This window comes from Anopheles maculipalpis, chromosome 3RL (assembly GCF_943734695.1).
Source record: "Anopheles maculipalpis chromosome 3RL, idAnoMacuDA_375_x, whole genome shotgun sequence".
Taxonomy (NCBI): Eukaryota; Metazoa; Arthropoda; class Insecta; order Diptera; family Culicidae; genus Anopheles; species Anopheles maculipalpis.
In genome coordinates this window covers 82,837,371-82,853,765 of record NC_064872.1, presented here as the reverse complement: position 1 = coordinate 82,853,765, position 16,395 = coordinate 82,837,371, and the positions used below count along the sequence as shown (strand labels likewise).

At 43.0% G+C, this 16,395-nt stretch overlaps 2 protein-coding genes across 2 annotated transcripts; both read left to right on the top strand.

Moving 5' to 3' along the window:
- Positions 1-957: 957 nt before the first annotated feature.
- LOC126563135 (cuticle protein 7-like) lies at positions 958-1,587 on the top strand. The gene is made up of 2 exons (XM_050219759.1): positions 958-972; positions 1,049-1,587. The coding sequence occupies exons 1-2, from the start codon at positions 958-960 to the stop codon at positions 1,580-1,582; spliced, it is 549 nt and encodes a 182-aa protein (XP_050075716.1). The 3' UTR covers positions 1,583-1,587.
- Positions 1,588-4,457: 2,870 nt separating this feature from the next.
- On the top strand, positions 4,458-13,024 carry LOC126562427 (uncharacterized). Its single transcript, XM_050218939.1, has 3 exons — positions 4,458-4,473; positions 9,673-9,759; positions 11,951-13,024. Exons 1-3 carry the CDS (start codon positions 4,459-4,461, stop codon positions 13,022-13,024), a joined length of 1,176 nt encoding a protein of 391 aa, XP_050074896.1. The 5' UTR covers position 4,458.
- The last annotated feature ends 3,371 nt before the right edge of the window (positions 13,025-16,395 follow it).

Genomic DNA, 16,395 nt, shown 5'->3' with positions numbered 1-16,395 from the left:
CAATCCTTTCATTGTTGAAATTGTTTTATAAGCATTAAGTGATTGACTGTGTCAAGATGGGAAGATCTGCAACCAAATACTCGTGGGATCTTCATCGTTAAATCCAGCCAATAAGTGCATTGTTTGTTATTAGCTGCAAGCTCGAATAGAAGTAGGCGAATGTCACACAAAGCTACAAAAATTAATTACCTTTATTGTTATCTTACCGTTTAATTTTGCATGGCTGGCATGATCTAGCAGATTATTAAGCTAAAAAGATGAAAAATCACTCGATAAAGTCCCAGCAAACCCCAATCTGCATGCTAGGTCATAAAAAACAAAGCCGATCAAAAACTATTTGGCACACCATTGCCTAACTGACTCGCATACAAACCCTTTTACACCCTTCTAGCGTACTTCATTTTTGACATTTTGATGCCCGCCAACAGAAGACAATAATTGTACTGCTGACAGCAACCTACCGTTCTCACTTTCAGCAATCGAACGAATAGTATAGGTTCGCGTAGCAGCACATTCCATCGCTTACGGTCCCAGGCAAGCTTTCGTGTGCATGTCAGCATCAACGATTTCAGCACAATGTGAACCATTTGCTCATACCACGCATACACCGTCAAGCAGGCCGACTCGCAGCCATAATGCGTGCAGATGGGACAGAACTGGGTGAAGAATTGCCAATTTTCCGGACTCGATCTTGGCGCAAATGTAAACAAATCTCAAGCAGAAATGATTACAATTCTCACACGCTAAGAAACACGTACTGTTTTCCATGTATGTTTAGCTGTTTGCTGCCACTACTGCTGGATCGCTCCTAACCTTATGGAAGGGACGCATTTGTCTAAGAACAGTATATATATCTAAGGTGGGTACTGTAAAGTTCATATCAGTAGTGCAGTAGACACAGTGCCAAACAGACTCTTCATAGGTGTTTTTGTGCATTAAAAAGAACTCTTCAGCAAAATGAACGTGTTTCCGGTACATAAAACGATACCAAACAATGTGCATGTTAATCTGGATGGTGATAATCTAACGCCAATTTCATCGTTTGCAGGTGACTTCGACAGTGCTGATGATGATAGCAGTAAGCAGTGCATATGTCACAGGCAACGGATACAAAATCCTTACCAAACATTCGTCGCAATACTTTGGTAATGGAGCAAACTCGATCGATTCCTATCAACCGCTGGGTGTTGGCGCGGGATACAGTGAAGCTGGTCTAGTCGGTTACAAATCATACCAGGATGGAGGTTATCCGGAAATTGGTTATGACTACAGCGATCACTACGCTTACCCGAAGTACAAGTACGACTATGGTGTGCAAGACGCACACACCGGTGACCACAAGAGCCAGTGGGAGATTCGGGATGGAGATGTCGTCAAGGGTGGCTACACGCTGTACGATGCCGACGGTACGAAGCGTGTGGTTGAGTATAGCGCAGACAAGCACAAGGGATTCAACGCCGTAGTTAAAAAGATTGGCCATGCGAGCCACCCGCAGGTGTACAAGACGGAGCACGGCATTTCCGGCGGTGGCTATGACGAAGCGGAAGGTTACAGCTACAGCAACATCAACCAACATCTGTAAAAAGCGACCGCTTGTTGGTTGCACGCCTTTATTTATTCATCTTAACTTTTTTTTTCTCTTCGGTATGCACCATTCATTCGATATTGCTCGAATTGCATACACTGTAAAAAGGAACGCCTGAATGTATACACGTTTGTTAAAAGATCATTCGAGTACGCAAATATAACAGTTTACTGAACTACTCTTGGTGGTTACGCTTATTTATTCGTGTGATTGGTATCATAGAACTGATCGGTTGCTTCTAACTGATCTGTTGTAAACTATTGTAAATTTGGTTGTATGAGACATACAAATTGAACAACATTATTTGGCTATTCGTTTGTTTGCATTACATTTTGGAACATTATGTATCGATTACTGCTGTACGTTCATGTATTATTTTCTTCATTTAAAATTATTTTCAAATCAAATAGATCAGTTCTCAAAGTTTACCACTAGTCGGTTTTCATTTAAATTTGTTGTTTTTGGATTTGTAAACACTAAAGATTTTTATTACTCATTTGATGCACACCTAAATCATCAAAATACTTCTGTTGAAAGAATGTAATTTTCTCGAAATTGAATCTATTTATTTATTTTCATTTGATATTTTATTAGCTATTCATTACATCAGAGATATTGAAAGAAAAACACAAAGAGCTTCAACTGTACTCTATCCAAACACTTTGGAGGATCATATATCACCCAAACTGCACCGTTTACAATGCTTGCCTCGTTTATGGTAGATTTGCATACTTACGGAACGCTCATGCATCAATCGATGGTGTGTAACGGTCAAGGTTTCGGTTTTAGTACCTTGTTTGACAGTTTTCCATCATCATCAATCTCTCGAGACCAATGTTCTGGGATTTTGCACACAACCACAAGAAAAACATACACCTTCATATGTGGAAAAAAAATTTCGATCATCTCTCCCTGCAACTCAGCTGATTAAGCAATTTAACCTGCTCACCACAATACAAAACCCTTCCAACGCACATGGCGAACACGGCGCGATCAACACTGACTGCGGTTTGACCAGCATTACACTCACATCACTGCCCTTTAAATCATTGAACCTTTGAAAGCTACTGTTGCTCCGGCTCCGGGAAACTGGTTCTATCCCTGCAGGCCACAACGAGCAGGTTAGTTTGACGATGAGTTTTCCATTTCGCAGCTGCGTCACTGCGGCAGTTACACACACCAGCACGGTTAGCTGAAGCAAAGTGATCATTTTCCCTTTTCGCTTATACGGTGCCTCAAGGAATGAAGAGAATCTAGCCGCAACCCTTGATTGATGTTTTGTTTGCACGATATCAACCAGAGGCTTGGCCAGCTTTGAAAAAAAGCTTTTTTTTAAGAGATTTAATTTTGAACAGGAGGTTCGTCACTTGCGATTAGCCGTTGAAGTCTTTTGAATTTATTTTGTTATTTTTCAACCAATGTTAGGAAAACGCGTTAATAATAAATGGGTTTGACTTAATACAAGCAATAATAAGTTAAACACAAGTTAAAAAATCAACTCCACGGGCTTTCCTAAATAATATCAATGACTTTACACCTCTTCTAATGGTACAACAATGTTGCAGATACTACGCTCTTCAACGACATTCAATTTTTGTGCGACATTTGCTAGAAGTCAACGCTTTCATCTAATTTATCTCTCTGCTACCATCTCTTAATGTGCCCACAATCATCATTTATTCACCGCCAACCAAACAATATTTCTAACCGTCCTCCGTCCATTAAACAAAGGTAATCGCAGCGCAGAAACGTACTTACAAAATGTTGCACCCGCACCCGTAGAAAGGGAAATTTATCCCGCTGATCGACTGACACTGCACATTGACACGATACAAACGGGAAAGTGCTCCACCGATTCCCGGCCTCGAGGAAAATGTCATCGAATCGCAATGTGAACCGGTTTTTCACTTTCCATTTCCATCCAGCATGCATCGTGGTTCGGGATCATGCAGCGAGGCAAGATCAAGGCAACTAGACCCTACACTCCTAAGGTGGGTTTGCTGATGAAGTTCAAGACGAAGAGAGACGGAGAGTGAGGGAGAAAGAAAGGGAAAGGGATGAGAGGACATGAAACGAGAAAAAGGGATACGGTTATGTGCCACCGGTGGTGATCACTACCACCGGACGGCTATAAACTGGAAGGAAGTTCGATTAGGGTTTGTACGTGAGTTCCTTTCCTTAACTTCAAGCCTCCCCTTTCACGCATGCATCACATCCCCAGTGTGTATGTCCCTTTCCTTCACAACGCACACCCTTTAGATCGAAACAAAAACTAAACGTGTGGTGATGTCACGAACAGGTTGCGCAGTCTATTCGCGCTTTAGCAAAACTGCACGTTTGCCACCACCGGTCAGCACCGGAATCGAGAGAAAGGCTTTTACCGACCGAGTTCCATTCGGTGAAAACTTCGCTCTTGATCTTGTCGATGAAAACTAAACCCAGCTAAGACGTGGTGACAGGACAGGGCAAACAAAACGCCATACACACACACGCGGGTTTGATTGCCACCAACGCCAATGGTTGGCATGCGTCCACGAGGTATATAAACGCTCAAAGAAGATGCACACCGGTTGACTGGTGAAAAGACCTTCAAACCGTGCAGACGCTCTGTGGTGTATTCGTTCCGGTGTCCACGTTGCGATTCGTGAAGCGTGTAAATAAATGCAAAAAAAAGTGCTCGTGATAAAGGAGATCCCAGTGCCCAGTGGTGCTTATCCAGATTATGTGTGATAGCTCGTGAAGTTAAGCGGCAAAACCAATGAACTGTTTCATTGGTTGTAAATTACATTCAAACCATTGCAGAAAATAAACTCTTCTTTAAGTGTCGAATTGTGTTTCTCGTGAATAAATAGAAGTACGTTTGCAGGGTGACAATGTTACTGCTCAAGGTGAGTTAAAGCTGTCGGAACTCAAAACGCCCCAATCTTCGCTGCAAGTACAAAAAGTTTGACGTACTTAATGTGTGAAACAGTTTACAACATTTAATGTACCGCGCACATTGCTCGAAAACAAATCTAACACGTTTGAGTTCACTTTTCATTCGCTGCTCGAGGGTTTGGAGGTTGACGCAGTTTGCTGCAATCCTTTGCTGACGTACCAACACGTAGTGCCGCCACGAAAGTTTGTCGCTTATGTGCCACACACCTGTCGATAGTATTTACGCGTTTTTCCAACCCGGTGAACAAAACACGCAAGAGGTGAATTCTAAGAAGGGCATTATGAGGTTTAGCCACCTTGTTTTATGCTAAATGTGATTTTAATCTTACATTCGTCAAAATGCGGCCACTCTTTGCGTAGCGGTAGCTTGTCGACACCATCGCTGGGGAGGGCTTTTGCCGTCCACTGGGTGGCTAAGAATGTACCGCCGTACGTGAAAATACATCTGACGGATATGAGAAGCAATAAACCACCGCTTTCGTCCGTGGTTCGTTTGTGTGTATGTGTGCCTTAATGGGGTAGATGAAAAGCGCGGATGGTAATGCAGGGAAATGCAAAGCGGGACATAAATCGAACACTTAATGACAAAGCTGCAGGAAAGCGAGAGAGAGAGAGAGAGAGAGAGAGAGAGAGAGAGAGAGCGAGAGAACGGTGCATGAAGGCTATAATTACTGCTACGCTTCGAGTGTGGCATTGCACTGCAAAAAGTCCAATGCAGCAGCATCGATCGAATCTATGCCTAGGAATGCTGCCGAGGTCCGCATTGCCAATCGCACGCTAATCTGTTGACCTAACGCAGAATAGCAAGGAGTGTGCAAACACACACAATTAATTACACATCTCGTACACCAAGAAATGCGATGAGGACAGAGAAACAGTCCTAGTTTTTATGGTCAATCGGAAAAATAATCCGTCTTAAGAACCACCCAACAAGCTGGTTTAGCTTTTCGTTTACAGTTCAATGGGCTGAAATACTAAATTAACCCACAAAAACAAACAAATCGAATCAATTAACTCCACTCGCTTTGTAATTCATTCACCATTGAGCAGTTATCATGAATGGAAGGAAGCCACAGCAGTGGCTGTTTAACTGCAAACAAACAAGCAAACAAACCAGATCCATTTGCCTGCAGCCATTTTCACACACAATCACCACTTCCATTACACAACGATCCATCGGTTTTGGATGCTTGCAATTGCGTGAGTGCATTTAACACTCAATCGTACACCCTAATCATAGTCTAATCGTTACGATTGACAGCATCGTAGCGAAACGTTCGATATGCACCAGCATAGATTCAATCCGATTCGATTCGTGTTGAGCGAGTTAGCAGCAGCAGCAGCAGGAATGGAAATTTTTACAGGCGAAAGAATGAGAGAAAACGACACCGAGATGCAGCATAAAGTGAATGCATAATCTGTTCTCGTGCTAGCAGGTCGTTGCATTGCCCCTAACCATATGGTTGGTGTTGATTAGAAATACATAAAATTTAATAATCGTCTTAATGGGTGCGAAATTAAACGCTTCGCACAGGTACGACTGACTGATTAGTGGGCGCCGTTGCAGGTGAGCTAATTGTGCTTTGTTATCAATTTTCCGATTAAACGCCAAGCTGTTTAAAGGATGATACACTTGGCTGGTTTATTTCATTAGCATTATATTTTCTTCAAGTTTTACACTTTGCTGTCGTCCTCCTGTTACATCATGCTTCACTGTCCCCGTCCGCATAAATATCTTCCAACCGTGTGCTTTGCGTGCTAGAAAACTATCACTTCCGTGATGCTATTACCGATTCCAAGCTGTTTGGAATCATTGTGAATGAGATTCCATCGATCACGTGCCAGTATTGATGCGCCATGATCGCCTATTACACAATGCCACCACAAAACGATGCAATCTTAGAGCAAAAAAGGTATTCAGCTGTTTGTTTTCCGGGCTCCAATATAACGGATCCACGTTCGGATAAATGGTTTACATTAAAGTCCAGATATTCAATGACTTTCAGAGCACGTTTGGTGTGAGTGCCTGTCGAACTGGTTCCTAAAGGTGTAATGGCACTGCTCTTTCGTGAGACTTTGCAGGGGTTGAACGGCGTGGACCAAATGAAGATGGCTTGAAATGTTAATGTGGCCGGTATAAAACTGTCAACTGGTTGCATTTCACGTCATGTACTACATAACAGTGTTGAGGTAGATTGACAGGGTGTGGTATAAACTTAAACTTTAATTTTATTGTCACTCTTAGTTTCAAGGAATATAGTGACAATATTCAAACGATCCAATGGATGGACATTTTCCCACCAATATTTTGAAACTGGACTATATTAAGGGAGTATTATGTAACTATAAAAAAGAAATTTAAAACATGTCTGGTTGAAGAAAGTAAACCATAAATCGCTAAACAGGAGCATAAACATCTCTCCTTTTTTAATTGGGTACATTTCTTGTTAAATTGTCCTCGTTTACATAGCCTTTCATCAAATTAATGACAACAAACCAGCCAGACAGACGCTTCTCTTCTTTAATTAGTTTACCCGATCACAAACATCTCATTAATCTTTTTTCCTACAAAACGCTTCCTGCTGCGTTGTTTGTTTTCATCGTTGCCGATCCGCGCAGACAACGCGCCACAGCCTCAACCGGAACTGACCTACCCCAACAAGCCAACGGTGCGCGCTTGCGCTGGAAGCGTCGGCACGCCAAATGATAGATTGCGTATCCCACTGAATCGCTTTTCACCTTTCTACCCCCAATTTCCTACGTACTTGCACGTTTGTTATCGTCCTTTTGATGTAAGATGCTTATAATGTTTTTTATTCGTTTCCTTTACACCTTATTTTGAGTTTGTTTGCTTGTGCCTTGGACATAGCGCCCACGAAACCGTAAAGGCTTCGTGGACATTAAAATGCACCACCCAGCTTATGGTGATTGGTTCTCTGCAACATGTGCAAAGTACGTGCACTGTCATGTCAGTACTTTCGCACGCTTCGCCACAACTTCGCTACCGATTCCGATTCGATTCATTTTCATGCCTTTTGATCCCTGCCTGGCGGATGACTTTAACGGTCTAACGGACCGCATGCAGCACCGTGTGTCGCATTGCGGAAGTTTTCACTTTCGATAGACAGGAATTATTATTCAACAATTGCATATGCACCCTGGCGACGGGAGATAAAACCATCATCCGGTTTCGGCGTTGGACAAACTCGTTTTTCCGGAGTCGCGTTTTGCGTATGCAACCAACGGAATGGAAAGCGGTGCCATAAACCGACGAAGCTAAAATCGTATCCGGTAGGTTAAGCCGGGAATCTATGCCTTCCTTCGCCAACCGGTCGTCCCGGAGGGTTTGGCACATGTCTTACGGTACGCGGTACAACACGTGTGATTGTTTGCAAACCGTTAAAGACGAACGATCGTGTGCCGAAAGGCAACGTGTAAGATCATTATCTTCTCACACGGAGCGAGCTCATCCGGCACATGTGTCGCCTGAAGTCGGTGAGCTTGCGAAAAGAAACACAAAGCGATACCGTAGTGACAACCAACAGTCAAAGTTCCGCTAGCACAGCGGAAACGTATGTCGTTCCATCTGCCAAATCGTGGCCAATTGGCCTACAGGTTGGGAAATTTCGTAATAAATTGCATAATTTACACGTATGTTACACAATCCACAGATGGTACCTTTGTTTGCTTCCGTTTTGTTTGTAAAAGGTTGGGGAAAGCTTTGGCTATATATTTGGTGCAAAGTGCTAACCTGCTTTTGAATATACAAATGTCTTTAGAAGAAAGTATTCCTAGCCGGGGTAAATTGATATCTTCAGACAGTGCTATTGGATCATTGAAACCGGGTTGAATCGTTTTAAAATTAAGTTACAAAAATGTTTCTTGCAAACTCGGCTTAATACCATTCTCATACAGATGACTTTTTTAACCCTTTTTTCTCACGTTTTGATGCAAGGACATACAAACTGCAATCTGCTGCTCAACGATGAAGAACGGCTGACCCACCCAAAAATCAAATTCCATCAACGGCCTTCGAAAAAACGGTCTGCGTGCAGCCATGGTTATAGGGCACCATTTTTAGCTACAATCAGCTCCAATAGCGTCGGTCCAAATTTGAAAGCCATACGCGATGTGTATAGTACGGGGACGGCTCGCACTAGCCCTAACGCAACTAAACAGTTTCACTCATATCCTCCGGTGCAGCACGGTCCGTGCGTTGATTCAAAATGGTCATATATTTTATCAAACTGTCACCGGTGTGACTGGTCCAATTGTAGCCGGTCACCTTTTATCACCCGCTAGACCGAGAAGCTCAACGTGAGTTCCGAGACCATTCTTCGCGCAAATTGTACACGCGATCACCTGAGGTTGAGGCTGGTTGAGGGCCCAACCGTACGGCTGCCGAATTGAAGATTTATTAACAGCCTTTTAAGACGCACCCGTTCGCGCCACCAAATTAATAACCGCGGCAAAGGGGAGGGAGAGAGCGAAATATACAGAGCAAAAACAAGGTGCGTCGCCCAGTAAGCGGCTCGGTAAAGTGTAAGTAAATTTAGACTTTAATTGGCTGGGAAACGGCCGGCGGGGCTAATAAATCATCAATGAAATTTCTTTCCAAACTCCAAACGGAGGATGAAGCGAATGGGGATAAATGTTGCTAATCGGACAAATGCTTGACTACAGTTGTCAGTGGTCACTAGGGCTTGATCGAATAGCCTGATTTAAATCATGCAATGTTGCATTCGTATGTGGATGATAGGAAATTTATTATTTTTATCATATCTTTCAGCATAGTTCATTTAAAAACTATCAAAGCTTATGATCAGAAACTTTCATTTTAATATTCTTTATCTTATTTTAGCGAGCCATTCCAATCACTACCTAAGATATCGAAGCTCAATGGATACAATTTAAATAAAAATCAATAATAAAGAGATCTTCAAACATGCACATTGATAAAAAATCACACTCATTATACCATCAATTATCACTTACTTATCTTTCAATTTATGAAACACGTTACTCCAGCAGCAACACTCAATGTTGTTAACCTTGCTTCGGAAGCATATCCTACCAACACCTCAATCAAAACACATAAATTTCAAAGCTATATTAAATTGCTTTTATTATAACGTCTTTCTCGTTCACAGCATTTTCTAATAGTAATACTCGCCTCAACCAGCATCGGTATAGTATCCTGCTATAAGGACTCCCTGCACGCCTACGCACCGGAATATGTAAGTACCACCGTACGAATCACCGTGCCACTGACCTTGACCAAACTCGCATTACCGTAACTTAACCTACCGTTGAGCCAGCGCAATCGAAATAATTAGCACTGCGTCCGTACGTCCGTCGGGCCCGTCATCGTTAGCCGTCTCGTTTCACTTTCGCACAGCTTCCACAATGGTCACGGACTCATAAATTTGGCACTTTACGAGCGAACGCGAGAATGTCACCAAGGAGGTCGAGAGTGGCTTTGAAAATGTGATTTACTTTTTTTTGCTACCTATTCTACTCGTGCCTTGTCCATGCTGTACCCAAAACCGGACGCTTAGTAAACGCGCACTCATTTACCTCACCCAAGCTCGGTATCGATGCGAACCAAAGGCAATCAAAATAAACTTATCTGCATTAAGCAATAATCATCCTACGTGTATGTGAACCCACCACCGCATCCACTTTCTGCTCTCAATCGTTCGAGTAATTGTCTTACGCAACTCGCTCTAGTGCACCAAATCAAATATGCTTCATTAGGACGCTCAGTATCATTTATAAAACGTTAATTTATTTGTTGTTTATGCTTTCTTTCCTTAACTGGTTGCATAATATCTTCTCCTTATTAATTCCACCGTATCGTAATGGCATTCATCAATGATTTAAAAATAAGTCACCCTCGGTTGACCTCCCTCAATAAGCGCCGGACCACGACCACGGATGCAAATGAGGCACGGACCCCGTTTACCAGTCGCTCTGCTTATCTCTTCCTGAACGCACTTAAACTAGATGCACTTTGCAAAAGCACAACTAATGGGTTGCACGGTTTCTCTCTTTTCTCCTAAAAAAAAACTGATCGTTCTTAAAATAAACTAATTTGCAAACCTGTAACATGGTGTCTGCCAACACTGATCAGAGGATTTTCCTCTAGATACATTTACATTAACTTATGTTAAATCCCCTTTTTTGTAGCAGTGTAAACCACTGATGCACTGCTTGGTTGTGTTTTTTGGTGTCAACCACTCATGTGCGAGCGCCATTTAACACTTTACGCACTACTCTTAAACTAGAATTAGAGCCAACAAGTGGCCAACAGGGCTTGGTGGTATAAATCAATCGAAGGGAAGGCTCATGATTGCTGTCAAAATCCGCCAAAGTCCGCCGAGGATAGCAGCGAGCAGTGTACCGTTGAAGTGAGCGGCAAATTATACGCAAAACGTTGTTAATTTATAATGTTTGGACATTTCATGCAGATTTTGATTTTTTTATTTTGAAGTGAAATATCACATCATAAGCAAACGATCACGAAACAACAAATTTAGAAGCGAAAAAGATTGGATACCAAAAACACTTATTTTTTATGATATCTTGAAGCGAAGAATTGGATGTTCTGTTTGCACTTCCTTCAAAATTTATACTAATTTCTTGATCTATGAAAGTGATAGATAGTTAATGTTTTCATTTGCTTGTTTTTCTAATTTTATCCAATACAATAATTTCCAAATTTAGTCATCAAATTTTTATTACGCTTAAAATAATATCTTTCAAGCCCAATAAAAAGCCCAATAAGCTCTACACCCAGCCCTTCGTGGCAGCATCGTGTATAGTGCTTCAATCTATCTACAGGCACTTGTCCATACAACGCACCGTCAACTGTCCCTTATCGTGCGTATCAAATAAACCTTTTATTACACATTAGATTTAACATATTTTTCTAATTAAAAAATTATCATAAACTTCTCTCCGATCCGATGGCGCACACGCTACATTGTAACGCGCTGCAACCGCAAGCGTGCAGCAACGCCACTCGCTATTCTCACCGCAGTCATGTACTAATGTTGCTTTATGCTCTTAAAACATCAAACGAATGTGGTGGCACAAGTGCAAAGACCCACACCACACATCTTGCGCTGGTGTGAGAAAAAGGAGGTGGCCATACGAGGGTGAATTAAATTAGACCACACAAAAGGCGGCATCTGTTGAACGCAGGGGATCGCGTTGGTAGTCGACGGCGGATCGCGAATTTCATGCGAACCTCATTTAAATGCATTCCGGCATGATTCGCACGTGATAAATTATGCAGTTTCGTGCCGGCACGATACGCTGTTGGCTGAGCATGAAATTGATGCAATGAGTTTATATTGATTTGTGTTTAATTTTTTTAGCATGAAGTAGATTTAAAAATGTTCTAATTATACCATCCCGTTACAGGCTCATCCAGCGTATTCCTTCAGCTACGGTGTTAAAGATCTACATAGCGGTGATGTGAAGTCACAATGGGAAACGCGTGACGATGGTATCGTCAAGGGCCACTACAGTGTCGTAGAGCCGGACGGTTCTATACGCGAAGTGGATTACACAGCTGATTCTAAAACGGGATTCAACGCGGTTGTTAAAACACACGGCCCAAACGCTCATCCCGTGCGAGATCACGATCATCAGGAGCACAAGACGCACTACTACGATGAGCACCATTCCCAGTCGAAGATCAATCACTTCAGCAAGGGGCAGGACCATCTCATCCTTAGCTCGGATCTTCCCCAGCACGAAAAGGATATTGCCGAAATCAGCGAAAAGAAGCGCCCAATTCCTTCAATCTTGGAGTTGAAACCACACGTCAATCTCGAAAAGCCATTGGTTGCGTACAAACATTACGAACCACCGAAAACCATCTACAAACACTACTCCTACGACGAGCTGAAGCCTCATCACGTTACGGTGGAAACGGAACATAGCCACAAGCATTACGTTTCCGACTCGTCCGATTTCTTCTCCGAGCAGGTGGACACCGAGAAGGACCTGTTCAAACCGAGCATCCGCATCGAGGAGGTGAAAGCGCCGGATCTATCGAAGCTGAAGCCTATCTCGCCGGATGTAGATTTTTCACAGCTTTCCGAGAGTGATCTTGGACCGTACTACACAAAGGATAGCTTCCGACCGTTTGCACAGTACACCAATCACGTGTCACATCCCGTTACGCTTCAAAAAGCTAAAGTGCACGCGATCCAGGTAGACACGAAGCCAAAAAAGAATCTGCTAAAACCCCTAACTACACCGGGACTTAAAAACTTTGCCACACCGGCGGTGTACAAATTTTCTGCCCGTGGACCAGCGCGGCCTGATTATGCGAGCTACTTTAAGACGAAAACTAACCGTCAGGCGCGCAATGGGCCGGTCCTGTTCCATCCGGATGAGCAGAAGCGTGCGTCGCAGCGAATGGTGCAATCGATGCTGTCGCGTCAACATTCCCGTAACGTTCCCGTTTATGCAAAGAACTATGCTTGACGGAATGTTTGCGAAAGGTCGTAAGTAGGTGAATCGTGCAATAGAAGCCTAATCTGCTTCCTTCTGTTGATTTCGTGAGTCGCATTTCCGCATAAACAGTGATACTCTAATTTAGCTGAAAAAGCACCCGAGCAGTTGATGACAATAGGGGTTCGTCACTTAACCAGTCACTCGAGTCGATAGGTTTTGAGCAGATTAATGGTTTTCATAGAACGTTAAGATTGTTATCTATTTAATAAATATGATGTACTACAGCGTATTAATCAGCGAGGATGTTTTTTTTTTTTTTTTTGAAATCTTATGTAATAAAGATATATAGAAATTTCAACGGGTAAGTATACATACAGCTTTTGCAAATAAAATCATGTATAGCTATGTCATATCAGATGTTAAGTTAAGCTTAGTAAATAATTGTTGCTACTCATTCTAGAGACGTCGACAATAATTTAAAAATATACTTTAATTAACACTCCGCATATCGATCGATTCCCTCCAGCGCAAGGAACTAACTCGGCAAGTCACACTGCTGATCATGAAAGGTAAGGTAGCTTTCGTTCGCATGAGAAACATTGTATCATAAGTACAGTCAGAGGTAAGACAAAAGCCACGAGTGGCTTTTAATGGCCACGGTTTAATAACGCAACCATACTAATAACCATTAACCGTGACGCTAACGTGACCAGTTGGTGCTATCGAGAATCCGTATCCGGAATCTTACCCAGGCATCCGGTTCAAGCTGACGTAAGAAGGGCGAACCAGCAGCAGGAATCTGGCCCAAGAACCTAGAACTTTACGGCCCACGCTTGTATCCATCTTTGGAATGTCTCCACCTAATTATCCCTTCCACGTCTGCTGCTTCTATTGCCCAATCTATTGATCGCAGATCAAGCGCAACCTTCGATTCGGCCAACCAGGTCACCATGGGAGGTGGAGCAAAGCAGTGGCGGGTGCCTTATAATTAACACGCAACATACCAACAAACTGACCAGCCAAAAGGACACCACTGCTGTCCAACGTAGCCGGATTCTACCCGGACCACTGATGAGAAGCTCCAACTGCAGCAGCAGCAGCCACAGCAGTAAAAAAAGTCCATACCCTCGCACGCACTCCAACATTCGTGTGCTGGACATAAATCATCGACGTTATTGGTCCAGATTTGATCGTGGAGTGGTCTGGATTGTTTTTTTTTTGCTTTTGATTTTCGTCCCATTTGCAACTCTCCTTGCATTAAATTTTATTTGACAGCGTAACCATCGAGCCCAGGGTTAAGATGTGGAGTTATCGTGCGCCCGGGCGTCAGGGAACGCGTTAGCGCAAATATTAATCCATTCCGCCCTCTCGCCTTCGCGCGGCAGGCATTTGTGCGTCGGGTGCGAAAAACGGGTGGGTAAAGTGTGCGTGAATGGGTGGTTGTGGCGCCAAGCTAATCCAATGCAAAGCACAAACTATCTGCATATACCTTGTTTCGTTTTCATCGTCCCATTTTATTTGACTCCACCCCACGGTCAACCTGTGCTCGCTGTGGCTGGGGTCCCCAAAAGTCTCGCACAAGGCGATACCGAAACAGCGACACACGGTTATTGACTCAATTGTACGGACAAACAAACCCCTTAATCTAGCCCAAAATTTCTGGTCTGCCACAAAAAAGTTAAACATTCCAATACGTACGTCACCACCCATTTTATAAAAAAGGAAAGAGGAAAAAAAAACCTTAAACCGTTCCAAAACTGCTTTACTGGGCCAATATGTTGGATAATGCACCAGCGTGACCTCTGACCAAGTCTGAGTCTCTGGCCGTCTGGGTTGGGGATTAAATTTCACTTTTGTTTTACGGATTGCATCCTTCGAGAGCCGAACCTGCAAATCAGATCCCTTTCCCATACAATGACACAGTGTGCAGAGCACTTCGCCACCGTGAATGTTACGAAACTGTCCCGTCCAAGGTCAGCTGACGATGGGAATAGTTGCCATTTTATCAAGCCACGATCCTCATTTCCGAGAACGAAAGGTGACGGCTGGTTGAAAGTAAGAAATCGAAGCAAAAAAAAACACGAGCAACACTCGCCAATTCCATAGCGTACTCCAGTCCAAAATAGGGAACCAGGATAAAGAACGAACGCCTAGGGCAAACTGCCGAACCGCACAAAACGTGGCGTGCGCTGTCGCACCGGCACAAACGTGACTCAGCCAAGGTAACACGAGACCGGCGGCGGCTGATTCTGAGCGCGATTATTCATGCACCAGTTTCTGGACTTCCTTGAGGTCACTACGACCATCCGCCAATGTTCCGCAAGGAATAGCAGCAGTAGTAGGTGGAGCCGTACTGGAGCCGTATACACACTGCACAAGGTACACACTGGTTGACACTGTCGCACACTGTCCAAAACACTAACCAAGGTTTGCCACCTTTCTTAGGTACCGCGTACTAGACGCGTTAGGTGTCGGGTGTCAAATATATGCCGGGGGTTTTTTTTTATTGTCACCCGGTACGAAGGAAGGAAAAGCACCTACAATCTGAACGATTTCGAGCGTCGTTTAGGGTAGTGTGTCACCGAAAATTGACAACACAATGTCAAAGAACTAAAGCTGAGTGTGGTTAAGGGCAGGAATGACGCCAGCCAGAAGACGACCATGGAAGGAGAGAAGCCAATTTGATTAAATCTTTCCATTTATTATCCATTATCCATATTTTTTCCATTCTGTGTTGTACAGCATCAAAAACTTAGGAGAACTGAAACAATTTCTTTGCACAAATTCATTAATATGGTTGACCATCTTTTATTCAAAATTTCGTACACCAGGACCTGTGTTCAGATTCCATTGAAACTGTTCCCTAGCCTATCTACCAGGCTTCTATAAGGCTAGTAAGCCATTTGATAAGCCGCTGTGATTTCTCGAAGGTCGTTAAAGCAACAAGAAGAACCAACATCTTTATATTAACTAGTAGCAAACCATTTAAATTCCCACTTCATCGCTTTTAATTCATCAGACTTGTTCGATCTTCACATCGTTAACGTAACGAAACAAATATTGCAATCAAACCAAATCTCTTTCTTCACCTCACGCTTGATGTCATTTAATCAACCGTAATATAAGGCTTTATTTCAACTACCATCATTACCAGTGCGAACGCGAGTCAGTACCGATACCTGTTTTGTGCATAGTTTGTCAGCAACTTTATCTTTCTCACCATCATGGCCGCCAATTCGCGATCGTTCGGATTTGTCAGCAACAAAGTAGAGTAGATGACTATTTTTTGTACGTATCCTGCCTTAGCTTGACAAAATCATACCGCAATAGCAGCATTAACAAACACAGAACAAAAAAAACAAACGAAACACTCTAAACGTTCATCCATTTAGACACGGTAA